This window comes from Bactrocera neohumeralis, chromosome 3 (genome assembly GCF_024586455.1).
Source record: "Bactrocera neohumeralis isolate Rockhampton chromosome 3, APGP_CSIRO_Bneo_wtdbg2-racon-allhic-juicebox.fasta_v2, whole genome shotgun sequence".
Taxonomy (NCBI): Eukaryota; Metazoa; Arthropoda; class Insecta; order Diptera; family Tephritidae; genus Bactrocera; species Bactrocera neohumeralis.
The window spans coordinates 956961-984943 of record NC_065920.1 but is presented as its reverse complement, the minus strand read 5'-3'; the positions used below and the strand labels follow the sequence as shown (position 1 = coordinate 984943).

Sequence of the window (27983 nt, the reverse complement as noted above, 5' to 3'; positions counted from 1 at the left end):
GGCAGCGGCAGCGGCAGCAGCTACAATTGCTACAAAAGCAACAACAATTGAGAGTAATAAACTAATAAGGAAGAGCAGGAGAGGCAACGACAAGCACAGCAGCAGGCATCACAATGGCCACAGATGAAGTCTCTTACCACAATTGCTGTGACCGCAGCAATGATAATAAATTATTTTAATAACATTTATTGTTGTTCTATTTTATTAAGTTGACAGCGCCCAAGGCAATTGCGACTGCCAGAGCAATAGTTTGCAAAAAATGCAGCGCAATCATGCGCATGACTCTGTGCGTGTGTGTGTACAAGTGAAATTGGAGCGTATTATAGATTGAAAATCTAGCTAATGAATATAGCATGCGAATGATTATTTTGATTTATATGTGCAACAAAGCTGATTTAGCTGTGCATACATACACTCATGTATACACTCACCATACTCAGGTTTGTGTGCATTTGCAGACAACTTGATTCGCCGTCAAATGTGACTGTCACTCCTCAGCCTTTGTGGCTGCGACCAGCTCTCAAATTCGGCGCATCAGCATTTTAATAAAGTACAAACTCCCCCAACTTTTGCTGTTGTAACCAGCAGCTCTGCCGATGCACGCGGATATTTGATACCACTGAATCAAATTCGCTGTTTTTCCTTCAGTTAGAAAAATAAATATGCAAATTCAAAAATGTAACCCGAATCCTTGCTTTGCCTACAACTGTTGTTACTTTGGATAAAGACGAAAGCAGAAGGCACGGTTGACCACTTGAAGAGTCCATACACATATACTTTTATAAATACATACAAACATACCAGGCATGTTTGGCATGCAAACCTCTGGGAGAGCAGTGACTTTGATCTAATCGAGAAAGGGAACAACTTATAGCGGCTCAATCGCAAAAAAATGCACTCTTTTTAAGGCCAGGAAAGAATCTTTAAAAGCATTTCCTCACATCAGTCGGCGATCAATGCTGAAATTTACTAAGTAATTTACTAGGAAATTTAACTGAAACTCAACCGAATATTTTTAAACATTAATTTGCATGTAATATGCAATTGTCGCAGGCCCAAAACAACAACAAAATTGAAATTATTTTTGCTAAATGAATTGTAATTCCAATCTACTATACGCTATCAACACTCCAGCATCCTAAATAATGTTAGAGCCCGTTTACATTGTATGTACGTCTATGTGTAAGAATGTGTATATGTACATATGTGTGTGTCGACGCCTTTCAAATCTCTGAAAACTTTCTACGCGCCCAAACACACAATTGTTGAACAGTTATAAAATAATTTCTTATATAACGTCGCTCTTGCCGCTGTCAACAGCCTGAACACGAATACACACACACATGCAGCGTACATGGGGATACGTAACCCAAAATATATAAATAACAGACAAAAAAACCGTCAAATATAGTAAACATGTTGCACATTCAACAATTCAGCTGAGCTTACTCAACACTGCTTGGCGCATACATAACTCCAAAGCAACTGAGCAGCAGCCCCAAAAGCGAGCAAACAAAAAAACCGGACAACAGGCAGAGCCGTGGGATGTCATTCTGACCTCTTCGCCGAAAAGTAGAAAAACACCCAAAATACGAGTAATCAAACTTCCAAAAACTCATCGAGCTTTCGCAGTCAATGTGATCGCACCAATACCAAGAAACCAAGAAGAGGGTACGAGAGCGCGTCTGCGATGAGAGTATCTCTTTGACCTATAAAAATGTGGCCAAGAAAAAAAAAACAAAAACAAAAGGCAAATTTAAAAAGCCAACTAACATAACAATAAGGCAATACAACCACTAACTATACCAGCAGCCAGTCGAGCTGGCGCACTGAGGTAGCCACCAACAAGTCGTACATGGGCGCACCGACATGCCTGCTAATGTAGGTATGTATATACTTGCATGAGTGTAAGTATATACTTGTAAAGGCATATATGAAATATTGTATGTAGAAAAGGCCAGACCCCAGCCGGGCCGCACGATCCGTCAACCAACAACGGCAAAGTGCAGCAACAAACGATTTCATTATCTGCTACAAAAGTCATTAAATCACAAATGTGGGCGTAGTTTCAGGGGGAGGAGTGTACCGAAAGCGAATTCAACGAACAATAGCAGACGATTTCATCACTGCCTGATACACATCTAACAATGTCGAGCGTTTCAAAGCAGATCTCAAGCTTCTGCACAGCCCCACCTTCACATCCGAATTCAATGGTCCACAATCGTCGACAGTTAAACTCGGAATTAGCCATTTGTTTGGGCTGACTCAGATTGCCGTCTTGACATGGTTGTAAAAGAGTTCTAAGTGGGGTGAGGGCTATGAGAAACGCGAAGCATTTCGGCGGCAAAACACTCGTGTCGGCATAACAAAAGTCAATGCTGTTAGACGTCATAAACAAGTTCCAGCAGCGCAACCGGCGCAACAAGCAATTCGGAGGAAAGATGCAGACGACAGCGTTTACCATTTGGGGATACCAAGAAACGACGATGTTCAGCTGAAACGAACGAAATGGCTGCAAACATACACAAATATGCCAGAAATTCGAAACTGGCACAATGCTACAACACCAACAACAAGCTGACAAGCTGACTAGGCGCTGCAGCCCATTACGTAGCGCTGAGCAGGAGCACCCCGCGACGCGACGCCGCCAACCGCCAACCGCGAATGTGCTTGCATTCGGTGCTAGTGTAATTGACATGCGCACATGCACACACACACCCATATGGGAATATACGCAGAAGTGTGTGCCGTCGGTCGTAAATTCGAGACTTTATTAGTGGAGGCAAAAGTTTTCTAACTCAGCGCTCCACGCAGCAAAGAGCACACTTCAAACGCCGGACGAGCAACCAGAACGGCATCAAGCAAAGCTAAGCACGAGGGCTAACGACAGCACAGCAACAGCAACAACGGGTAAAATAATAAAATAATGGACATTTTAAGTGCTGGAACAGTGTGAATAAAGGCGACAACAAAAACAGAAAAGTTATGAACACGAAAAAGCGATTAATAACCGAACAACATTGCAGTATGACACGTCGCCGGCCTCAGCATTAGCGGCAGGCACGGTGCAGCTTCAAGGCCAGAAGAGTAAAATGGACGAGTGACGTGCATTAAAAGATCTCTGATATCTTACCTCAAATCGATGTCCAACAGCCATTTTACAATCATCTTACGCAGAAATAGATTAAGTAATTCCTGGATCTCCTTTTTAATTTCTTAATAGAAAGAAAAGCTTACTTTTTTTTAAATCACTGTGTTTTAATGGTTGATTGAGGTCCTCTGCATAAACTATTAGAGCACTGTGAAGAGCAGTCCCGTACGTTCCATTCTAGTATTTTTTTAGTTTTGAGGTTATGGTTCAGCTATAGTTTGGTCTCTAAATGGCTGCAGAAATATGAGTGCTGGAACAGTTTGAAACAATTTTTATGCCATTTTATGCTTCTAAGTCTTCATTATTTGAGGTTTTATTGTTTTAATATTATTCCACAAAGGGAATTATTTTCAATTTCCAATTCTAGCTTAGAAAAAACTCAATTAGTATGGTGGACGGTGAACGCTGCACGTACACACTTCAAATGCAACCAAACGGGAAAGGCGTGTTGCAAGTCGCTAACGAGCGAATTCGAGTAAACGAAATAACGAACATGTCGAAACAGCGGTAACGATGGCTTTTAGTAAGCGCGATCTGAAGTTAAATATATACCTTTCGAAATCTACCTTTATATATGCATATATGTACTCAAATATACATATATGCGAACGCATTTCTGGCTAAAGACTTCTGTTGACCTATTGGAATTTGTAGAACTCTAAACAGGTCGATTCTGTCAAAGCTTGCGTAATATTCAGTCTGCAGTAAGCAGCAGGTGATACCGAATAAATACAACATTTTCTACTGTGAGTTTTGAGACCATTTTCTGAATGTTTGGTCGATCGGTAGCGGCTGAATCGCAGTGACCGCTGTGCGTACAGCCTTCCGACTGACTACACTCGCACCCTCGGCTAGTTGTCATCATATCTTCTGCACTGACTGTATTATTGTGGTGTCGATCGCTGCAGCACGACTCGTGTTGCTGTTGATAAGTACTTTGTTGTTGCTTGTCACCATAGTTCATTGACCGCTGCTTTCGCCGCTACTTTTGCTGCTGTTATGGTTAATGCGTTACTGCTATCGCTGCCGCTGCCACTGCCTCTGCCTCTGGTGGAGCCGCTGTCACGACCACAAGTTCACATTGGGCCGAAACTACCACATTCTCATCTGCTGCGTGCTGAGTGTGAAGCGCGAAGGCGCGAAGAGAAGTCCCCACCCACACCCCCAGAGCGGAGACAACCAACTAGCTCTTGCCAATATTGATCGCCAAACACCGACAGTCCGCTGCCTTCTGGAGGCTTTCTTTCCTCATTTACAGGGTTCCCATATATGTATGTATTTATTTGTGTATTTTAGCACAAATTTTACAATTTTACAATTTGTTGTTAATACACATTAACATATATCACATACCCAAGCCCTGGAATTGCCTCGCTTTCAGTTTGACATTTTGATCAAGACACATGGTCACCATGTTTATCAACATTTTCCTCTCTTTTATCATACATAAATTTGCCCTCCTCCTACTGACCTCTAAGCAGTAACGTCAGTTTACTATCAATTGGCATTCGGATGACGGTGTTTCAGTACAAAAGACACATAAATTGATATGCAGAAGTGTTTTCCAGATTAAGTGCCAGAACTGGTTGCTGGAAAGAAATATCAATGTCATAGAAAGTATTTCACATTAAATGGTGACAGTTGATGACACGTTGCTTTCCTTCAGTCTCAACATCAGCGCCGTGTGTGTGTGTGGATATTGCACCTTTTTCTATATGAAGACTTGTGTAAAGCATAATTTTCTCTTTTCAATTTTACTTCGCACGTTTTTTCTTCTTCTGGTTTTTGTGCAGATATGCGATTTTCTTTTCCTGACAGTGGGTGAAATCTAGAGATTTTCCTGCATTTCACTTTTGCAGCGATCATTTGTTGCTTCCACCGGCACTTTACTTTGCTATTGCGTACTCTTGTTGTTGTGGTTGCACGTTGTCCACACAGTACATTTGGTATGTAGATTATTCGTTGTTTTTGCTGCAGCGCGCTTACTTTTGTTTTATCAACACGCTCCACACTCCACACTTCACGCACTTTGTGTTATCATCGGCTCTGCTGGCATTAAAGACAACGGAACGCATCACAGTTGCTCACCATTGGTCAAACGCCTTGGACGGACAATCAACTAACGCTTTGTGAAGCCAAACGGCAACGACGGCAATCGCAAGTTCCACGCCTCGGCGGACGGAAAGACGGATGGGCCTGTGACGCTGCAGACTCTGTTGCCTCTGGGTGAAAATACTAATGAAATTGCTTTTAATTGTCAATCTGCACTTGGCGTAATTATAGATTTATAGCCTCTTTTGTATGTATCTTATATACATATATGTATGTGTACTCGTATGTATGTATGTTTGCCAGCAAAATGCGCTTTGTTTGCATTCGAGTCGTGCTTAGTTTTCTGTCAAAGCCAAGCGAAGCAAATCAAACGACTATCGATAAGAGAAGTCGATTTCCTCAGCTTGCATACAAATAAACCCAGAAAGGAACGCACACAGCTCAATAGCGGTCGAAGTATCGGGGTGAACTCGGTATTACAAGTGATATCAATGCTTAAGTGGTATAAGACTGCTTTGTCTTTTCCCCGTGATGTTTGAGAGCGCACCTCTTGAACTGATTTTTAGAAATATGATCGATAGTTGACCCAGTTTATTGGTTGGATCACCTGTGATTTTTGGGTGGCAATACTTCCTTGACACATCGCGATAGTGCAATGCGTTAAGTGGTGGTTACAGCTGCGGCTTCTGCGATATCGATGTGATATTGATTTCTTTGACACATTGATGTCTCTTGTCAAGAAAAAAAAACACATACAGCAGCACCAGCAAGCCCATATTGATATACACGCGGAGGCTACCATGTAACCATAAATCATCTGCGTAATTGGTGCACGATTTTTCCAGGCATCACTAAACGAAGCTTTCATTTTGCATCATTCGCCGCTGTGACTTGCCAGCATTCAAGATCCAACGACCAGCTCGTCTCGCCGTCACCATAGTCACAAATGCAACAACAAATTGCGCTTGGAACTCGATACAAATTTACGAAAATTCATATCCAGCTATGAACGTGTGTCAGCGCCCGGCATGGCTTTCAGTGTAACTCACAAGTTAAATCAGCCTTGTGAGCGATAAGCAAAGTCTCACCGCGGCGTGGCTGGCGCTCCACTCCATCCCAAACAGACTGCAGCATTCTGTTGCAAGTCGAACACTTGTATGTATGTACATATACTCATATACATATGTACATGATTGCAGCGATGACAACGTAATCGATGTATAAATTAAGCGACCGTGCTTTCAACAAAAGAAGTCAAGTAGCCCTTGTAGCGACATCACCCTGTGCGCCTGTGCGACCGTGCGATGAGCAAAAGCGCGATCATTCGCAGATGTGATTGAAGTGCATGCCCTCTTAGAGACACTTCTCGTAGAGTACCTCCCCACACATATCACTCTTGAGTGACCACTCTACGGTCCGATTGAAGAGGTTTGCTCGCCGACCCATTATCTTTTTATCATTACTAATTTCATGTCGGAGGCTACTGCATCACAGGGTTCATTTGCCGGACGAGCAATTCTGGTAACCCGCCTTCGGGTTTTTAAGAAGTTGTAGCGTTCGAGCATGGGGCCAGCACGAGGTATATAGATTTACACACAATTGATGTCCATGGTGGAACTTGCTAACCTCAAAGCAGGACTCTTCCACACATAAATACTGACACAGTTCAATATTATGTGTGAGCTTTTGTCTATTCACACTGCAGTGGCGAGAAATGCTATTTTATCAGCAACAACAGCAATACAATAAGTGCTCGCGCAGACACTTTGTCTTGCGGTTAAGTTGCAATTGTCGCTGAAAGTGGCTCTCACATAACCGAAAAAAAACAGCAAATGTAATAATGTAATAAAAAAATAATAAATATGGCAAATAAATGTAAGAGGAAGTGCATACGCTCTGCGAAACAACAATAAATGAAACAACAACATCGGCCACAACAACTACTGCAGCTGTGGCGAGTAAAGTATGAAAAGAAGTGTTTTCGCCGCCGACGTGCATAATTTAACAAGAAAGCGCTTTCTTTCTTTATTTATTTCTTTATTTTTTCTTTCGAACTAATCCATAACGACGGTTGTTGGCCAGTTGGGGCGCAGCCCAAGTGGCGCACTTTCTCGCCAATGCAGCGTTGCAGCGATTGCGGTGATAATTACATGTGGGAAATATGCTTCCTAGTTCCATTGTTGTTCGTCATTGCATTGTTACAACGCTGAATGGAGTTCAATTGGCAAATTGCTTGGCTGAGTGCGATTTTGTGCCAGCGGAGTATTTCTGATTTATATAAACGAAGATTATGCGCACCGATATACACATACTACGTATGTAGGCTCTTGCAATGATGATGTAAATATATCAGCTATTTATAAAAATATCTCAATATTTGCATTTTTGCCTCCAATTGTGCCCAAACGATCGCAGTATGGTCACATGGTCAACCAGCAGAGATAAGGTCTCTTGGATGGCTAAGTGTTAACCTCGTACTAGATAGAGTCCAAATGGGTTGCTCTACCATTTTTCTTAATTTACTACAACATCAAACACACATTGGCTCCTGCAATTGTGAATATATTTTCGCTTTAAAAAATAGTTGCGAAAGTTTCATTATAAATTGCTGACTGAACCAAGAAAAGTCATGCACAAATCCACCAGTACTTCGGAGTCTGTCTGGTTTCGGCTAAAATAAAAATTATTAGTATATTGTATGTACCCTTAAAGGTTTAGTATTATTAATAAATTTAATAGCGCCCCTGCGATGAAGCTGGTCTTCGTTGAGAATGTTTGCGAATATTTCAGCTCCAATTTCCCGATTCATTCCGAGTGTCATTTAATGATGTCAGCACTCTTCGAGACCTTGACACATATACTTAGTCAGCAAATATATTTATAAAAGCACATATGCACAATCATGCATACATAAATATATTGCAAGCCTCATACTCATATAAATATGTATGTACATAGAGGACAAATTCTCAATAAATATTTTCCAATTACAAAACACTCAATTAGATCTAAAAATGTATCTGGCAGCGCCGTTAAGTTCCAAAATATACGTTCATACAAATATCCACCAAACATACATATCTACACACCTCAAAGTTTATAGCGTCCAAAGCAGACAAACACATACAAAAGAGTAGAAGAATGCGAAAGCAACGAAGCAAAGAATCGAGAAATTAGGTCAAATTTCGCGAAAGAACAAAGTGAAAAGTTCCAAATTCACAATTAAAAGCCGATTGCTCATGGTCACAGCATAAAAACGTAGAAACATACCTATGTATAAAAAAATGACGCAGGCGTGCACACATTCGCTGATATATAGCATGTATCTACATATGTATGTACATAAGTATGTATGAACTCTAATAGCTCTGTTGGCGAATGTATGTATGTGTGAGTGTTCTTCAAATTCGTATTGTTTATGTAATTTTTGCAAGGGAGCTGCGCCATCTTTTCTCTAAAGAACAAATGAAAGAGTCTAAAGTTCTTAAAAACGTGATAACTTCATTATTGGCCACTCTGACTGATTAACGACGCACGGACGGCTATTATGTCGACAAAACTGCAAAAAATAAAGTCCTAGTCGCACACCCTTACAAGGCCGCATACAGAGCTGTCCTCATTGCATGTGGGCATTCAAATTATGTATGTATGTGTATGTGTGCTTGTACGCACTAAATTATAACTCTACTCTTTGTTTGCAAGTTCTCCAGTGACCTAGATATTTTCATTTTCGAGAATTGCATGATTTCTATCGACTAGACCGACTGGTCAGGCCGAAAATCAATTGTCACAATCTTCAAAACATATGCTGTTATGTATGTATGTACTAGTTATGTACGCTCACTATTAGTTGCCCTGCAAAAAATTTGCCAACTCAAGCATTTGCGTTTGGTGTGCACGTGTGGCTGCGCTGTGTGTGTGTTTGTGTGAGTGTACAAATTAAATTGTCAATGACCTTTGTGAATGTTGCCTTATTTCCCATTAAAATTTGTTGATATAAGTATTTGTTGTTATTGTTATTTGTTTGGTCTAATGAAATTTCACTCCATACGTTCGCTCGAAATTCTTGCATTTATTCATATTATGTGTTATATGCATACATACATACCTACATACATACATACATATGTATGTGGTGTATGGTATGAATTTTTATATTTTGCTTTTTCATTTCATTCTACGCTTAAACAGCAGTCTCACACACACAGACACGCGATCAAGCGTCGTCTTCCCTACTGTTTGGCTGTGTATGGCAACTGTTGGGCACTGACTTACGGTTCTAGCAGATAGCCGTTGCTGATCCCTAGCCGTGCTTTGACACTTTTTCGCTTTATCGCCCTCGCTTCGATTCGCCCATTTAATATCGGTCAATGTATTCCACAAAAACAAAAGCAAACGACGAGATAAGAATTTCAAGCGCTTTGTTCATGCTGCCCTTCTTCGATTTGTTAGACCGTTTGATCGCCCAAAACGCGTATAAATGCACGCCACACACATGCACACACGCACACACGCACACTCGCACACAGAGGCACTCACTGGCACAAAGAGCATTGCCCAACTTTCACGTAATTTCTGCGATTTTGCTAATGTGAATAACCTCTTGCGAAAGCAGGTAAAAACCAACAATAAAAACAAACAGAAAAACACAATGAAAGCAAACACAAAACCAAATCAAATCAAATCGAAAAGTGCTTTGGATAAAGGCAGTCAAAATTTTGAGTGTTGCGGCGGCGCATACACACACAGCCACATTTCGCAACGGACGAGGTTACGCGGAGACATAATTGCAGCATTTTTTGGCCTTTTCGCTCAAAGTTTAAAATAGAAAGATTAAACGCTTCGTTAATTTATAGTAACCCGCAAAAACTAATACACGTCCCTGCATACGTGTGTGTGCATGGAAGTGTGAGCGATTAAAAGTGTCTTCCTGTAGCCCAACTTACCAATCCCACTTTCGCCTTGAGCTACGTTTTTGCTGCTGCTGCTTCGAAAGCGTTACTTACATTCACACATACATACAGACATACAGTCATACATATGTATGTGTAATCTTCCTCTGCTTAACCTACGTTTCATGATAGCAAAACACATAAATTCGGGGTCCCAAATGCCTCTACATTCTTTTTAATATGTTAAATGTTTTTTGCAATTCTTCAATGACTATGGGTGTACCTCTTTTCCACAAATCTGCACAAGAATTGGGTCAGGCAAATTTCTGTATGAGATCATCATAGGCAAATGTCCAATGGAGTAAAGTTGTATTTTACTCACACACCCAAGTATTAGCTCATCAAAACGTTCAAGAGGTGAAGCGTAAATACATCGCGACAATTCGGGTTGAAGAGCTGCACTTAAAAAGACGCAGAACCGAGATTTCATCCTTATTTGTATGTATATACCACTCTACAGGCTTGATTTGTGGCAAAGTTCATTGGGAACCCCATGAGCTAAGTTTCTTCTGTAATAGGCTTTTCATGTGTTCGTAAGACGGCATCAAGCCACTAACGCGAACTCAGCGAGAGTCTACTCTTTTCGCGTTTGCTTTCAATTTTCAAATGAAAGTACTAAATTGAGGAGGTTTATGACTTCGCCGTCGCGCATGCTCGCACGTACACCTAATCGTTGCTAAGCACATACACACATACATATGTATGTACATACATATGTAGGTGGTCAACGCACAGCATTATGCATTAACTGTTGCGCATTACGTAAGGATTATCTGGATTTTTCGTCTACGCTTCAACACAGAGAGCGCGGAAAAATGCCAGAAAATAGCATAGAACCAACCCGAAATTTCTTGACGCATTGTTAGCCCATACGCTTCATTGCCAATGCATTGCTAAGCCGGGAGCTGATGTTTTTAAAGTAAAGACCCAATCCACACACGCTATTTTCCAGACTCGAATTTTAAGTCAGGTCTATGCAGAAGAACTCTTCTGTTTTGACACGCTGATCAATGTTTGTTCCTCACACCAACCGTAGCCACTTGGCCTTTGAGTTAACTTGCTTTGGTTGGTCCAGCCTTTGTCAATCATCCGCGCATCAGCAATAACAGAATTCTTTATGCATACATACATACATATGTACATTCATACTTACATATGTAAATTGTTGTTTTGTATTAATTCGGTTAAGTACTTGATTTACAAGAAGTCAACGAACCTGAGGGCAGAATATCCCATGTCTTGTGGTCGAAAAAGAAAAAAAAACGAAAACGAAGGAGACATAAGTATTTAAAAAATGTTAATTTCGACAGACATCGCGTGAATGTATTAATGAAATTAAATCGGCGCAGCAGTGACTGTCGAATTAACAACAGCAACTGCAACAACAACGGCAACAGCTAAAGGAGCAAACACAGTATCGCGAATGGCGACAACAAAAGCCACAGCACAGCTAAACGCACACACATACATATGCATACATGCTTACATACATACAAAACGCTGAATGATGGCGATAATAATAACAATAATAACAAATACATATGTATTTATAAAAATAATATTAGCAGCAGCAACAACAACCACTTAGCAAATAGCGAACAGCAACAACAAAATAAAATTAATTATTTACATACATGCATGTATGTATGTGTTTCCATTTATGTATGTATGTATGTACACATTCATGTATGTGTATGTATATGTACACATCTGGGCACGTCTCATTGCAAATGCGTACATCGTATGTTTATATGTATGTGGCTCATATGTAGTATGTATGTGAGGCTGTTATGTGAATGCGCTGGCGCTGTAATCAGACCAAGATCAGAAAAACTAAAATAATATGACAGTGGCACCGGTTTATTAACGCAGCTGACCGGCACGATCGCCATGCATGTATGTATGTACATATGTCTGTCCGAATGCAAGTTGCTCACTAAGGCGTCAGCTTGTCAGAATGCGCTCAAATAGCCGCACAAACAAAAATAAACATACAAACATACATACTTATATATGTGCACGTAGTATATGCAAATGTGCACATAAAAGATAATAAACGCCATATGTGTGTGTGTGTATGTATGTACATTGGTGCATAGAAAGCGTGAACAAATGAAAAGAGTCTGCTGGCTATCTTTCTTTCTGGTCAGAACCGATATTCTTATACATTTGTATTGTATGTATGTATGTATGTACATATACATATGTATATGTAAATGTTGATTTGTTGTCGCTGTGTTAGATGCAAGTTATTCTGCCGCCGTTGTCATTAGAGAGAAATCATTCACCCATTAACTCATTTATTTACATACATACTTACATACATGTGTATGTGTGCATGGAGGAAAAATTAACTTTATTAAAAGCATATAGTCCATATAAACATACTAGTATACGCACTTACTTATACATATGTGTGTGTATGTATCCATGCAAGAGATTAAGAATTACAGATAAATACAAGGATGACAGCTAGAAAATCAAAAAATATTTAAATTGAAATTATCTCGAAACAAAAGTAATTAAAAGAGGGCATTGAACCGTATGTGAGAATGCGTGTGTGTGTGTGTTGCACAGCAGTATTGTCATGGCATTTGGCTTTGGTCGTGCCGACGTCAGTATATGGGACAATAAGGCAACAACAATTTGCCATACAAGTTCCAAGTGTGAACTTAAAGGAAGAAATCCCGTTAAATACGATCCTGTTTTGCGTATAACCATTGTCTGCACTGTCTGTCTGTGACTAAGTATATAGCCACTATATAAGAAATTAATGCCATTATAACATTAATAATTGAAACAACCGTTATAATAATCAAATCATTGCCATTGCCCGTGAAATACGACAGAAGTAAATAAAAGGTCGAATAATCATTTTACGAATATATACATAGTACGCATATGTACATACATACATACATATATAATATATGTAAGTATATACAAGTATGTACATATGTATTTTTCCAGCTTTTGCATTGTTTTTGCAAGGTGTTTCAATGATTTTTTCTGTTCTTTTTTTATAATTGCAGCAGCGATCAAACAATGTCTACATTTCCTTTCATATCCGATGCGGAACCGCACCACCGCACGCTACAGTTGTCATTCCAGAATATAAACGTACTCCACAACGAGCGCCAGATTCTCTCCGATGTGAGTGGCTCAGTAAGGTAACAACTGAACTACAAACATACTGCCACATTTTATCTACATATATACACAGACCAATCTTCAATTTGTATTCTTCGTTCTTTCTATTTTTATATTTCTACATTCCGCTATCGCATCATTCTTCGTTGTCCATACGCATATGCGCTATCTATTCGACGTTATTACTGCAATTTGCATTGGGCTTATGCTTTTGCTTTCTTGGATGTTGTGCATTTGTGCTGGCCTCCTTTGCGCGGTGCAGGCCTGGTGAGGTTTTAGCCGTAATGGGCCCATCTGGCAGTGGGAAGACGACATTGCTCGACTGCCTCAGCGGGCAGCGGCGCTTCGATAGTGGCGGCGTCTACCTCAATCGCGAGCCGCTCTCTAAAAAGTGGCGCCGCAAGATCTGCTATGTGCTGCAAGAGGAGATATTTTTCTCGGGACTGACCCTTAGAGAGACCGTTATGTACACGGCATTGTTACGGCTGCCAGAGAAAATGCCAAAGTCGGAGAAAATTCAATTGGTAGATCGTATACTGGAAGCGCTGGAGCTAACCTTTTGTCAACACACGAAATTTGGCGATTACCTCAATCGTGGACTGTCGGGTGGTGAAAAGAAGCGCGCCAATATCGCATGCGAGTTATTAACTAACCCGTTGGTGATGTTATTAGATGTGAGTACAAACCACACGTATAGACAATGAGACAAAACCCAAAACAAACTCAAATAACAAATGGAGAGCAGCTACACACCAACACCAATATACACTGCCACTCTTTGAGAGTAGCAAAGGTGTGTGGTCGTGATTTAAGAGCACTGCCATTTGTTCTTCGATACACTCTTAAGTTGTAGATATATTTGTATGTATGTAAATGTTGATTATAATTTTGGCTCTATGTTTATTGCAGGAGCCAACATCCGGCCTTGACAGTCATTCTGCCATATCGCTCATGAATTTTCTTAAGCGCTACGCGGTGCAAGAGCAGAAGACTGTGGTGATCACCGTTCATCAGCCGTCTTCGCAAATGTTCCACATGTTCGATAAGCTGTTGCTGCTCTATAGCGGTCGCACTGCATACTTTGGTGAGGTGAATAATGTTTACACGTATTTTGAAAGTATCGGAGTTGCCATCAAGCCACACTACAATCCCGCGGATTTTGTATGTAAGTGTATACTGCGGCCCCTCTGCTGCTGAAATATCATGCGTAGTTCATATATTAACATTATAACTTCATAATTTCTTTTTTTTTTGCCAGTGGAACAGCTGAAGTCGTACCCTAAAATTCGCGAAAAGCTTTTCATAGCCGCCAAAGAATCGCATGGCAACTACTTGAACAGAAACTGCATAACGGTGAACACGAACAATCAACGCAACCAGCAGCACCACTCCAACAAGCATCAGTTGGACATACGACGTAATGGCGCAGCTGGTGACACAATGTCCCACATTTCACCCAACACAACTACCAACAGCCCTTCCACTACCACCGAAATCGTTCACGAGAAACCGCTCAAGCACGATGCACTCATCAACGATATCATCAACAATTACTACAAAGACATACACAACAATCACACAAACCATATCAATCATGATGCCATGTTGATCATAAATGACCACCAGAACACCAATGAGGAGGCGTCGCAACAGCTGTGGTATGGACACGATTCCCAATCAAATTCGAGCGCCACGTCGAGTGATTGCCAGCGCTACGAGAGCTGCGGCGACACCGACTGGCTCGATTATCCGACGAGTTTTCACACGCAATTCTGTGTGCTGTCTAGTAGAAATTTCAAGGAGGCCAAACCGCGTATGTTATCCAAGTTGAATTGGTTCCAAACGATCGGCTTGGCACTGATGGCTGGTTCCATTTGGTTTCAAATACCCCGTACCGAGGAGTTCCTACATGATTTGCAAGGCTGGATGTTCTTCTCGCAGACGTACTGGATGCTGTTTGCGCTTTTCGGCGCTTTAAATTCATGTAAGTGGCTAAGCGCGCACTATTTATGTACGCCCGTAACTGGGTTTCATTATTTCGCTTTCATTGCAGTCCCTGCCGAGCGCGAAGTTATCAGCAAAGAGCGTCGCTCGGGCGCCTACAGGCTTTCTGCCTATTACTTGGCGAAAATGTTTGGCGAACTGCCTTTGGTTGTGACGCTACCGACTGTTTACCTCATGATATCCTACCCGATGCTCGGCTGTACCAGGTAAGGGTCATACTATTATTTCAAAAGAAACAGCACTAGTTTTCATAGTTGAAGAAACAATAGTGGACCACTTCCAACGATTATACATACATATACAATATTATAATGAAAATTCGCTACTTTACAGCTTCAAACTCTTCTCCTTGATGTTGGTCTTTTTGCTGCTTAACACAATTGTGGCGCAAAGTGTGGGCTTCTTCATCGGCGCCTGTTGCATGGATATGAATGTCAGCATCACATTGAGCGCACTCTACACACTGGCGACACAACTATTCGGCGGCTATTTGTCGACACGCATCCCCGAGGGGCTCAGCTGGATCCGCTACACCTCAATGATACACTACGCATATCAGAATATGCAGATTTTAGAGTTTCGCGAAGGACCAGCGATAAGGTAAGCGAACGCTTAAAATTTCCCATTTCTAAAAATTGAAAATCCTTTCGCTTCTCTTTTAATAACTCTTAGTTGTGGCAACCCTAGTAGCTTTGAATTCTGTAAAAGTGGTGACACGACGACCACATTCATTCCATACGAGGAGATACTCAAGGCACAAAACTCCACCTCACCGCTTTGGCTCAACACGCTTGTTTTAATGATGTTCTTCGTGGTATTCCGCTGTCTCGGCTACGCGGTGCTGCGCTACTTCCGCTGCCCCAAAACGTGATATTCGAAAGTCCAGTGAGCTTAACGAATAAAAGCAAACGAAAAATCACAAAAAAATTTTGTAACACGATCCCAAATAGAATTTCGCCACGTCCACTTGTGTGTGAATTCGGCACACGTGGAAACTGTTTCGGCCACACCCGTTGGTGATGTGATTTCATTTCCCGTTTAACACAATTTTAATTTAAAATGCTGATTTCAGTTTGGTGTTCAGAATCACGGTTTTTAAGAATCGACGAACAATCTTCGTTGGACATCCGGGAGACACCTGCTTTCGTACATCCTAGTACATAAATAATGCAGAACTATGTTTTTTAAATTTACACATACTTTCATTTTTAAGAAACCTTTTTTTAATATGTGTATTGTATGTATGTCAACACTATTTTAATGAAAATTTTATGGCGGTTAAACTTGAAAGCATCGCTCTGCTGCCCAGTCACAAATGAAGTATTCAAGAATAAAAAAGCCGAACGCCCAAGCAAAACAGCGAAGTTTCGTTCTCCAACAACTAGTTACACACATACATACATATGTATCTATATGCTTTTATTCGTGGTCCTGACACAATGAAACACATTGTTCTTCTAAATATCAGTTATGGCAAAGCGCTGAATTAGCCGCCACATAACCTTCAAATGTTGGCACATACACAAGTAATAGGATTTTTTAGTTTGTTTGTTTTCTCTCTTATTTTTTGTGTGTTGAAAATTACTGTGATGTAGTATTCTAGTTTTATGATTACATTTATAAATGCACGCCAATAACAAATACAAACACAAAAATATAAATAAATAAGTAAATAAATTACTTATTAAGTTAGTAATAATGCATAATAATTATACATACATATACAATATAACAGTAATAATAATGCAAATACAATCAAACGAATTCCCCTACATTATACAACAAATATTATATGTGTGGTATAAATATATAATTATATAAATAATTATCGCTATAAAATATTGTGAATGCTATGTTGCGAAACTTTGTATTATATGAATATATTTAAAACAAAAACAAAACAAAAAATAAACAATTAATATCAAAAATGCTGCATTTCATTTCTTTGAGTGTGAGGAAACAAGTTTAGCTGCCCGCAGAAATCTCCATAGAGCCTGTGGGAATCCTTTCAAGCTACCTTGGAATATAAGACACATCACTCATTATACAAAATAATCGGCCACAACAGTCTCACATCGGGGTTGATGTACAGATATATTTCTTCGGATACTCCCGAGCCTCTGTTCCATGAATTCTTCTCTTCGCATTTAACGAAAACTATAATGAGTTTATATCAACAAAGGCTTAGTCAAACCCCAGTCTATTATCGTATATTGCAATATACAAGGTGCTTTCCAAAGTAAACAGGACTTTTTGAGTCTAGCGCCCCTGGTGGCGTAATCTATATGTCGACTGGTGCGTTTGAATCTGCTATCTTTATCGATTCTCCAGTGAGGATTTCATGACATTTCATTGATTGGAAGTGAAGTTATTGCGTTTTAAGTGTCAGTATGTTTGCGTTATCGGAGCGAAAATGAGTTTCGAACAAAGATCCAACATTAAATTTTGTTTTCAAATTGGTAAAACTTTTACCGAAACGTTTCAATTGATGAAAACAGTTTATGGCGATGATTGCCTATCCCGTAGCAGAGTCAACGAGTGGATTCAACGTTTTCAAAGTGGTCGTGAGACATAAATGACGAATCGCGCATGGAGAAGTCAAAAGTGAAGACAATGCTGATTTGTATTCACCTGATATGGCACCGTGCAATTTCTTCCTCTTCGGAAAAATATATTTGCCTTGGAAAGGAAGGCGTTATGCAGACGTAGAGGCCGGCTTGCACCGGCATACTGGCGGCCATACCGGCCAACGAGCTAAAACACCCGTTCGACGTGCAAAAAGCTGTTTTGAAGCAGAAGGAGACTATTTTGAATAAAATAAATTGATTTTGCCGAAAAAAACATTTGTTCTGTTTTTTTTAAGTCCTGTTTACTTTGGAGTACACCTTGCATTGTATAACAAAAACAAATAATCTTAAAAGCTACATTTGCCCATTTGAGTGACATCTCTACAATGCCTTAGTTAATATGGTCTAAATACTTGACAAAACAAGCCCAAATATAGCTTTGCTCAAATTTAAACTAAATACTTAGGAACATCAATTTATTACAAATAAACAATAGTACTAACTTAATACTATAAACTCTCCAGGATTTCCTCGATGGTTTTTCCTTTGGTCTCGGGTATAAACAGATAGATGCATATGATGCCAGCTATGCATACACCGGCGAAGACAAAGACCATCCCGTGCATACCCAACACTTCGATCATTAACGGTAAACACTAAGAAAAACATATATAAACAGTTATGATAGAGTATGTTTGACAGGGGTATGATAGTTTATTCGTAGAACGTACCTTTAGTATAATTAAAGTGGTGATCCACAACTGAATCATGCCGATCATGGAGCCCATGCTGCGCAGTTTCGGTGGCATTATTTCCGCTATAATCAGGTAGGGCAGCCCCAGCAAGCCCAAGCTCGCTATGAATATTGTAAATGAGAAGCTGAAGATTGACAACCAAGAGAATCCACGAACGTCGTAGCCGAGCACATCGAGATAAGAGTACACACCGAATATAATGTGGCCCAAGGCAACACCAGTGGTTGAAATTAGCAGTAAAGACTGTAAATATAGGAATGCCATTAACTTCGGCAGCACTTAACTTAGTGTATATAACAGTTCAAGATACCCGATATTTTATCGTTTATCGATTTTTTAATTTATTAATTTTTGAAATTTGTACTCACCTTCCTACCAGCGCGTTCCACCAAAAGCGTTGACATGTAGGATCCGACCCATTGAAGTACGCCTACAATTATTGCAGACAATGTGGGCGAAAGACTAGAGCCAGACTCTTTAAAAATGTTCGCCGAATAGTTGAGCATAGCAAAACAACCAGAAAACGACATCAATGTCATAATGCCAATACCAATCAGGAATGCTTTACGTGTTGTTAGATTGTCTATATATTATATTTTTCCGAAGAACATTTTAATTTTTAGAAATTATGTAATTCAGAGACAAATTCTGCAGCACTTACTTATATCCTTCCAGGTTATCGCATTACTTTCGTCATTGTCGTCTTTCTGTTTAACATCCGCCTTCAGTTTATCCAATTCAAATTTGAAGTCTTCAGGCCACTCGTGTGACAGTGCTCGTATATTACGAAAGTATTTCAGTGATTTCTCAGCTTTCTGGAATTTAACAAATTAATATTAAGATCATGAAAAAAGGCCTGATTTATTATTTTCTGTATGTATATATGGTTTTTTGCGGGGGTAACCTATTTATCCCGCAATACCGAACTTGGGTAGCGTACCTTGATTTTATTTTTATTTAAAAGGTGTTGAGGAGTTTCTTTCAAAAATGGAAAGCATAGCAGAAACAGAATGCTCAGCGATGAAAGGATCCAAGCCACCTTATCATAGGTAAAGAAGTTGCCCAGAACGAATGCACAGAGTATGCCGAAATTAAATGTTAACATAAGAACTGTCCCCAAAATACCGCGAACACTGTTTAGAAAAACATTACGATTGCCATAATAACACAGGAAGCCTCATACTCACTGATCTTGCGCCAATTCGGCAGTATAGATTGGTAGAACAGTAAATATGCCACCTCCAGCAAAACCACCGAAGACACGTGCAATGCAAAGATGAGTCGGCGTAGTAGCAAAGGGTATAATCCACCAACCGATCTAGGAAAATTGAAAATGTATATACAAATTTAGCTACAACAAAAACTATTGATAGATTATTAAGTAGTTTCAAATCAGTTGTATTTGGATTAGTTAGTATTAGAGGGTGCTACCAGTATGACTTGCTTAAGTATTTACTTACCAATGAGGGTAACGCCACCAACAGCATGCACTTTTTACGCCCATAACGATCAGCAAACCACGAACAAAATATCGTACCTAGGACACCTCCCACGCAAATTATAGAACCCACCCAACCAACATCCGAACTCGACATAGGCCCAGTCTCGAGCGGACTATCTTTGGACTGCAGTTCCACGAAGCTGGCAGATGGCCAGCCAGAGAAGCCGCCATATGATATCGTCATAATATTTGCTGTTGAAAAGGAGAACCCAAGAAGTGAAATGAAGATGTTTGGGGAGAGAAAGAGAGGAAAATATAAAAAAGTGAATGTCATATAGATTATCCGCCTCATAAATAACTTAGATTGCAAAACCCATTTCGTTTATGATGTTGGTGAAATGAATACGTATGATTTATGTATTTGAGCTAAAAAGAAGTTTATGAGCCTCTTGAAGATCATAGCCTGATAAAAAAAACTATTTTTAATAGAATACACAAATTTATTTGTAGAATGCAGCAAATTATCCCAAAAAGATCTTAGAGATTTATGACATAATACATTTTAAAAGATTGAAATTATCTATACTTTTTAATTCAACTCAAACGATTTATTCACATTCAGGCACCCTGTATGTCTATATTGGTATTGTTACTATATTACAATACCATTTATGGTAATTCTTTTGTTGCCATCAATCTTATATGATTTTAAATATATGTACATATTAGTGCTAACAATTCATGAATCTATAAACGATTTTGTAAGATTTGCTCTCGTCGACATCTCTCAGCAATCTGCCATCATGTGACGATCCCACCGACCTTGATCCAGGTGAAACCAATTTCCCTATCACTATGATTTCCTAAATTGCCAAAAATTTATTCAGATCATTAGAGAAATAGTGTAATTGAACTTTTGTCAGCATATTTTATATAATTTGTCTTCATGGCTACTTAGGAAATGTTTTCCAAATCCAAGTTTTACTTTGTTAATTTCACTAAGTTTGATAAAAAATGTATCTAACAGTTCTGGTCCTCTTCATGGTAAATTAAGAACACTTATTAAATCACTGGGTTGTTCCTCTCCAATATCTTTGTTTCTAAGGGCATGAGAATAACATTTAAAATATAAAGATAAATAGGCCGGACTATATGTCTACACTCTTAAAAAAAAACCGACTATTCGAATATCGAGTTTATAACCGTTCGTATGAATATTAACCGATTAATAATATTTCATTAGTCGTAGCATTGAGTCTATTTGAATAATCCTACTACTGCGACTAGTCGAATTTCTTCTGAATTAAATTTATTATTTTCAAAAATGATGTCATTGGGAAGCCTTAAAACACATCGCACTGAATCCGAAATACCTGACAGACCAAATGCAGTCAAAACCTTGTGAGAAGGGTTTTATTGGAGCCCTAATATGAACTGTTACGCTCAGTGTAGAGATTGTGTCGCAACCCTTACCTTTTAGCACCAGACATTTGAAGTGTACACTTTCATTCCACCGTTAGAATTTGCGTCGTTGTAAAACATCAGGAAATCAAACCTGCACCCCCACCCTCACGTGCTCACTCGCAATGCCCCAAGTAGAGAGCTGCGAGTTTACACATCTTTGGACGAAAGCCCTCAACGAAGGCACTTAGAGTGTAGAGTATGAAGATTATGGCGACTATCAGTAACAAATTAAAAGAATTAGAGTATCACTTATGGACTTTTAACTAGTTTCGTTGCTTATCTACCACTTATGAAAATCTGCCATGCGCCTTTCAATCTGCAGCGCACTGCAGTGACATTCTCCCAATTCGTGGCTGTTGCCGATCCGCTCTGGTACTACTTGCAAATATCGAATGCAGGGTGAATTAATGTTGCGCACGACCTTGACCGCCACACTGAGGCCACTTTTGAAACAAATTTTTAAATTCTTAAATTTTGCCAACCGACTAGTATGTGCTTAAAAACCGGTTGCACTGCGTTACTTTGAATATTTATATTTACGCGACAAGCTCACTTAATTTTTGAAGTGGATTTAAAAATCAAAACGCAAAACAAATATATATAATAATAAAAATTACGCCGGAGAGAAGGAATGTAATTGATTTGGTGACATTTGTCGAAGGAGCAACGACAATGCAATCGCTCCATACTAACCACATATTCCAACCAAGTACTGGTATTTCGATTGATTTCCGTCCGTCATCTTTCGGCGCCGAGTAACTTTCTTCTCAACAACTTGAACTGACAAACGCACATTCACTTGCCCAAAAAGATCGAAGCAAAGTACAAAAATTTTCCACTTCTTTCAACTCTAATCCACAACTCGTTAAGTATTTGAATGGAATTTTAAATTTCAGCGCTCAGCTAAAAGCTTGTCCCATTTCTCGGTTTCGTTCAGCTAGCTTATTCTTGCTGTGCGTTTTGCTAAAAATTTGCTTAGCTATTTCTAATGTGTTGCCATCTGCACTCGGCGAGCTGTCAGCTAACTGTGAGGTGCTGCCTTTGGGTGTAGCGCGGTTTTACGGTCTTATTTTCAGACCAGCTATGATCTGTTGAAGTCGGTGATGTGCAGAGGATTAACCAAGAATAAAAGTTGCCGTACATGTTTGCCTAAGCACTTAAGCGCGCAGCAATACACTTGTACACCCATACACCTGTGATATCGCTCTTATCGCAACCCGTGCAAAATTACCCGTTCGTCTAAAGCCCTCACGTATGATATAATACACTACATAGATGAGCAGCTAACAACCTCCTACGATAGGGTGAAATCCTCGTTAATTACCGTAATATCTAACCGAAAGATAAACGATTTAAATAATTATGACCCGATCGGATCGACCACAAACAATGAGACGGCGAAACGTTGACGGATGTTCTCTATGAAGTTACAAAGTAATTTACAATCGCATAATGGTGAAATTAAGTGGTTATGGCTTGGTTGTTGTTATCATTTTCGCTTTCGTTGTTTGAGGGTTTGTGGAATAACAATCGAAAATAATGGCTGATTCACATACAACTTTGTGTTCGCTTTCCTTCAGACTTGTTTTCCTCATCTTTCATTGAGATTACCTCGGTGCAATGTTTGATGGAATATTCCGCTTACATACATCGCATTACAGTATACATACATACATATACATATGCATATCGAGCCTTTACCGCCATTTTAGCGTAAGCGACAATTTTTTCGAAAATGAGTTTTTTATAGAAACTAGTAATTTAAGACGTAACGGACCTATCCCTGTTGATGTTTATCTCCAAAAAAAAACGTTATAAAGTTAAAGCAAGTGCTAAAATTATCGTAAATACATACATTTTACATACATACAACCTTAACGTAAGCGACACCTAGCGTTTTTATCTTAAGTGCCTTGCGCACAATTTCATGTCGTGCAAGCGACAATACTTGTGATCGCAATCGACATGAGTGCTTGACTTAACGGTGTTTACTACTCGTATATGCAAACCATTCTTGTACCTGTCGTCACACGTTTATTTCCATGAAAGGTTTGATGAAACAAACATCGTTCTCATTGGATTTTTGTTTAAAAATAGTTTGACGCATAATCAAATTTTGTGTTAATTGAGTTATAATCGTACTGTAGATAGTAAACACAACAGTTATCAAATAAATCAACAATGTCGACTCCAGCAGCTAAGGTATGTATTATATTTTAATTTTGGTTATTGAAATTTTATTGCATATAATATTCTCTCATTTACATTATTTATGTGATATTTGTTTTTGTATGCTATTGTTTTTTATACTCCCGAATAAAGGAAACTATGCAGTTAATATCACCACTCCTCTTAACACCACGTATTATTCCAAGAGGATTCCAAGAGGAATAATACGTGGTGTTAAGTTAAAGAAAACCTTTATTTTGTAAATACATAGCATAAGTTTAACAAATATTTCAAATATTTTATATAAATAAATATATTTTTCAGTTATGATTATAACTATTTCATTAAAAACCTTCAAAAATACATATTTATTTACCAAATACAGTTCCTTAGACTTAGTTACTTTAATAGATATTTTTATCGTAAACGCCAAAATAACCTTAGATTGGAACAGCAAAAAAAATGTAAGCGCCATAAATAGCACAAATACTTATTAATTTTATTTTTTTTTTTTCAATTATATCTGTAAATGTCTGAAAAGCATTAATGTATGAGAAATTTTAAATTACTACCACATTAATGGTTAAAAGTATTTAAAAAAACCTTCTCCTGTAAAGTTTGGTTTTTGTCGCTTACGCTAAAATGGCGGTAAAGGCTCGATATATACTTAAACACCATTTGACATCTGCTCCGTGCATACATACATACATGCATGCAAAGCACAGAAGCTTAATGTGAATTTGGTCTTTTGTAAGCCAGTCACGCGAGCTGTCAGAATATTTTTTTTTTCATTAGGAATTGCCCACAACGACTATACAGCAAGTAAACCAGAATTCAAAATGGTGTAGATCATAACGCAAAAAGTCGTAGAATTGAACGAATAAACAATATTTCCGGCCTAAGCTTATAGAATAAGATGGTTCGCTTTACTGCCAACCCTCCTCCGCCAAATCACCCGTATAAAACTAATTTGAACTTTTTTCTATTTATTTAATGAACTATTATCATTATATTACACAACATTTTATTTTTCTTAAAAAAAATATTTGTATTTGTATGATTTACATATTTCTAACATACAAAACTGTCTTGGCTCATGATTAGTATAAGTACCTTAGTATCGCTCTAAATGGATTTGTCCAAGCTGTGGCACATTGTTTTTCGAAATCCCCGCCTGACTTTCGAGCCCACACCTATTTTGTACCTCTTCGAGTGATTTTCCTAGCGTCTCCGGAAGCGCGAATAGAGCTAAGAGCGCAACGCTGACACAACCAACACCAAAGATGATGAAATATCCATAGAGTCCGAATGTCGTTTCAAAAGACTGAAAATACTTTTCGAATGGAAATACTTGTACAATAAATTTAATCTCATCACAATGTAATAACTGTAACTGTTCACAGCAACTGTTGTAACTAACCTGTATCAAAATAAAAGTCATTAGCCATGAGAGGCCCCAGGAAAGACTCGTTAAGGTAACGCGCAACTGCAAACGAAAAACAAATGATGAACAGAAGATTTGGACAAATAGGTTTCTGACCGTATTTTAAAACAAAGCGATTGAAAAATGCTATGCAGAAGCCTTGTTCAATCAAACCTCTGCCTTTTTACAAACCTTCGTGGCCAGCATTTCACGAGGAATTAGAAAAATTAACGGATACAAGCCCATGTTAGCAAAAAACACATGTAGCAGCAATAACACGGAGGCGACCCATCGCAATTGACCGTTCACTTCTAACGCCATGCAAACCGCCAAACAAATCGAAGCAAAGCCACAGATCAGTGCCGAAATAAGTAAGAGAATCTGAAACGAAAGCCCATGAACCCTCAGATTCTCATCACGATGAACGAAAGACTCACCCTTCTCCTCGCTATTGGGGCGAGCCAAACACTCATTGTAGCTGCCACAAACTGTACGAGCGAGAAAATCAAAGCACTTACGTCCGTGGGAAACTGAACGAAGACGTCATCTATAAATATCAGATCCGACCAGGCTAATATCACGTAGATACCACTCAAATGCACACCCACAAACAACACCAGAGTGCAGAGCGTGGTCTTACACAAATACGCACGAGGCACGTGCTCTTCTGCTATAAAATGATTCTCCATGTTGCTTTTGAAATCTTCCAATTCGCGTAAGAACTCAGGTCGGTTGCGATCGTCTATACTACGCACACCTCGAAACCAGCGCAAAGACTTCTCTAGCCTGCTTACATCACCCTTCCGCATGTAGAAGTACGGGCTCTCCTGACTAAACGGAAACATCATGGTAAAGGCGCAGGAGATACACACCGCCACCACCGCCACATAATCGTACTGCAAGTGTTGGCCAAGCAAAAAACCGATAAGTGTACCCATTGTGCGCCACTGTTCAATAGTCACAATTAGGGCACCGCTATTGGTCTCCTCAGATATCTCCGCTATGAATATGGGTAACGCTATGAGGGCGGCGCCAGCAGCCGTTCCAGCCATAATGCGGGACGAATAGATGTGTAAGATGTCGAATGCGAAATGCATACAAAACCAACTGGACTGATATATACGAAAAAATGAGGCAGTTTGAGTTCATGATTGAGAAGGCAGCAATGAAAAATGGTAGCTTACGATTTGCAGCAGACCGCTGAGAAGAAGCACCGCTTTGGGTCCAATTTTTCCCACAATGAAACCGCATACGATTGAGCTCAAAGCAGCGCTTGCAAAAATACTACTGCTGATCCAAGTTGCTTCAACATCGTCGGCGACGCGGTTCAAGGGGGTCCTTTCGTCCATATAGAGTCTAATATGGGCTGGCGTGATGCCGAGCATGATGCCAAAGTTCAAGCATAGTATATTACCTAAAAGTCACAAAACGAAACATTCCTTTAATAAAATAGTTGTGTTTCAAAGTCCCTCATCCATATTACCGACAGTTGTTGCGATTTTCTGGATCGTGGAACCATTTAAATTCTTTGGTAGACACATCTGCGTATTATTTTTGCTCTTCACTCCACCCCGCTGTCAAAGCATATGCTAGTGGGATATAAGCACTATAATAGTTCACTCGTACAACCGTTCCAATGCGCTCACGCTTCTCATCTGCTTCCTTACCGCTTTTAATATCGTTTAACAGTCCGTCCGATTTTATAATTGAAAAACTCAAATGAGTCTGTAGTGCTCTGTCATCGGAACACAATTGCCACAATTGCCTTAATTATGAGCGAGTATGGTTTTGTCGCCGACAAGTGATGCCGCAATGCCAACCAAGATTTCGCCAATAGCCAGTAGCTGGCAATAATGGATGTCCACAATGTTTATTTATGTTTACAAAACGTGTGTACATAATCGTTCGCCTGATAACTACGAATAAGATGCTAAGCGATAAGAAGACCATTCCAATTGTCGTCGTGATTCATGGAAGGCAAAGTCTTTCGCGCAAGTAGAACACACTCCGCCAGAACATTGCCGTTTATCTTGCGATTAATAACAAGTATCTGAAAAGGATTGCCATATCCCAAAGTGCTCACATACATATATAGTACATATATTGGGTAGTCGAAAAAGTCTTTTCGTATTTCGAAATTTCGATTTACACTGATGGAATAATGTCTCTAGCGGATAAATGACAAAAAGTGGTCGACAAAATGGAATATATTTGTTTATTTATTTATTATTATAAATATAAAAAAGGTTGAAATTTGATTAGAAATACGAAAAGACTTTCCACTACCCAATATTTTAAATGTAACGAGCAACGGCTCGACTATTTCGATGAGAGGATAATAAAAATGGTGATTTAAATAAATTCCTTAGCTATTAATTTTAAGGTTATGAATTAACAAATAAGGCGTTTGCGACATTAGACAGACGATATCTGTTTCTTTCACTTTTACCAATTCGGAAGACATTATCATGTTAAAAAAACCATAAACCGAAAACCAGTCCCGTCTATTTAGGAGATAGTTCTGCCACGGTTTGGAATTGACTCGGTGTAGTGTAGGGATATGTGTGGTTGTAGTTATAGTGGGTTAATGTATAAATGTCGGTTTTCTCCGGAAGAGTACCATAACCTAAAAACCAGGAATTAGAGATTAGACTTTTCAAAACTCTTGTCGGTGGCTAAATGAACGACTAATAATTTAAAAGAGTGGGGATGAAGTAGGCCAAATAGCCGAGTAATGTATGTATGTGTGTGCTGAGTAGATACGAATTTGTTTTTGAAGCTGTTCATTTATTATTAATTGCTTTTTTACACATTCACAATTGAAAATGTCATGAGTTTGGATTGAAAACTTTGGT

At 39.2% G+C, this 27983-nt stretch overlaps 3 protein-coding genes across 13 annotated transcripts in view; 1 reads left to right on the top strand and 2 right to left on the bottom strand.

Moving 5' to 3' along the window:
• The window catches only part of LOC126753047 (uncharacterized), a 28095-nt gene extending 11429 nt beyond the window's left edge, over window positions 1–16666 (top strand). For 7 of the 8 annotated variants that reach the window (XM_050464161.1, XM_050464163.1, XM_050464157.1 and 4 more), the window contains exons 3-9: window positions 13188–13325; window positions 13568–13979; window positions 14215–14470; window positions 14564–15289; window positions 15359–15515; window positions 15643–15909; window positions 15982–16666. In XM_050464161.1, the coding sequence (XP_050320118.1) occupies window positions 13188–13325; window positions 13568–13979; window positions 14215–14470; window positions 14564–15289; window positions 15359–15515; window positions 15643–15909; window positions 15982–16180 (2155 nt within the window). In that variant the 3' untranslated portion in view covers window positions 16181–16666. The remainder of the gene's footprint in view (window positions 1–13187; window positions 13326–13567; window positions 13980–14214; window positions 14471–14563; window positions 15290–15358; window positions 15516–15642; window positions 15910–15981) is intronic. The other variant, XR_007666082.1, reaches the window with a different exon arrangement.
• Window positions 16667–17030: 364 nt separating this feature from the next.
• On the bottom strand, window positions 17031–22640 carry LOC126753053 (facilitated trehalose transporter Tret1). Of its 3 annotated transcripts, none has more exons than XM_050464177.1 (9): window positions 22230–22639; window positions 20092–20324; window positions 19819–19949; window positions 19572–19764; window positions 19293–19446; window positions 19000–19214; window positions 18608–18874; window positions 18380–18532; window positions 17031–17466 (listed from the first exon to the last, which is right to left on the bottom strand). In XM_050464177.1, exons 1-8 carry the CDS (start codon window positions 22276–22278, stop codon window positions 18386–18388), a joined length of 1389 nt encoding a protein of 462 aa, XP_050320134.1. In that variant the 5' UTR covers window positions 22279–22639; the 3' UTR covers window positions 17031–17466; window positions 18380–18385. The 3 variants fall into 3 exon arrangements, with proteins under 3 accessions (XP_050320134.1, XP_050320135.1, XP_050320133.1); XM_050464178.1 differs by lacking the exons at window positions 17031–17466; window positions 22230–22639 and adding exons at window positions 21546–21750; window positions 21821–22223 and having other exon boundaries at window positions 17475–18532; XM_050464176.1 differs by lacking the exon at window positions 17031–17466 and having other exon boundaries at window positions 17475–18532; window positions 22230–22640.
• A 2034-nt stretch (window positions 22641–24674) lies between these two features.
• LOC126753052 (facilitated trehalose transporter Tret1) lies at window positions 24675–27114 on the bottom strand. 2 transcript variants are annotated; one of them, XM_050464175.1, is made up of 6 exons: window positions 26612–27114; window positions 26313–26542; window positions 25566–26240; window positions 25321–25509; window positions 25126–25191; window positions 24675–25029 (listed from the first exon to the last, which is right to left on the bottom strand). In XM_050464175.1, exons 1-6 carry the CDS (start codon window positions 26667–26669, stop codon window positions 24820–24822), a joined length of 1428 nt encoding a protein of 475 aa, XP_050320132.1. In that variant the 5' UTR covers window positions 26670–27114; the 3' UTR covers window positions 24675–24819. The 2 variants fall into 2 exon arrangements, with proteins under 2 accessions (XP_050320132.1, XP_050320131.1); XM_050464174.1 differs by having other exon boundaries at window positions 24675–25038; window positions 26612–27111.
• Between the last annotated feature and the right edge of the window lie 869 nt (window positions 27115–27983).

What these genes read in the sequence shown, in the direction of transcription:
- LOC126753053 (XM_050464176.1), bottom strand. Translation starts at nt 22,278, where the DNA reads ATGACGGACGGAAATCAATCGAAATACCAGTACTTGGTTGGAATATGT. An exon ending in TGGTGGCGTTACCCTCATTG is followed by an intron (nt 19,950 to 20,091) that starts GTAAGTAAATAC and finishes CAATTTTCCTAG; the next exon opens with ATCGGTTGGTGGATTATACC. An exon ending in CCACTTTAATTATACTAAAG is followed by an intron (nt 18,533 to 18,607) that starts GTACGTTCTACG and finishes TGTTTTTCTTAG; the next exon opens with TGTTTACCGTTAATGATCGA.
- LOC126753052 (XM_050464174.1), bottom strand. Translation starts at nt 26,669, where the DNA reads ATGTGTCTACCAAAGAATTTAAATGGTTCCACGATCCAGAAAATCGCA. An exon ending in CCCCAATAGCGAGGAGAAGG is followed by an intron (nt 25,510 to 25,565) that starts GTGAGTCTTTCG and finishes CTTTCGTTTCAG; the next exon opens with ATTCTCTTACTTATTTCGGC. An exon ending in GTGAAATGCTGGCCACGAAG is followed by an intron (nt 25,192 to 25,320) that starts GTTTGTAAAAAG and finishes TTTCGTTTGCAG; the next exon opens with TTGCGCGTTACCTTAACGAG.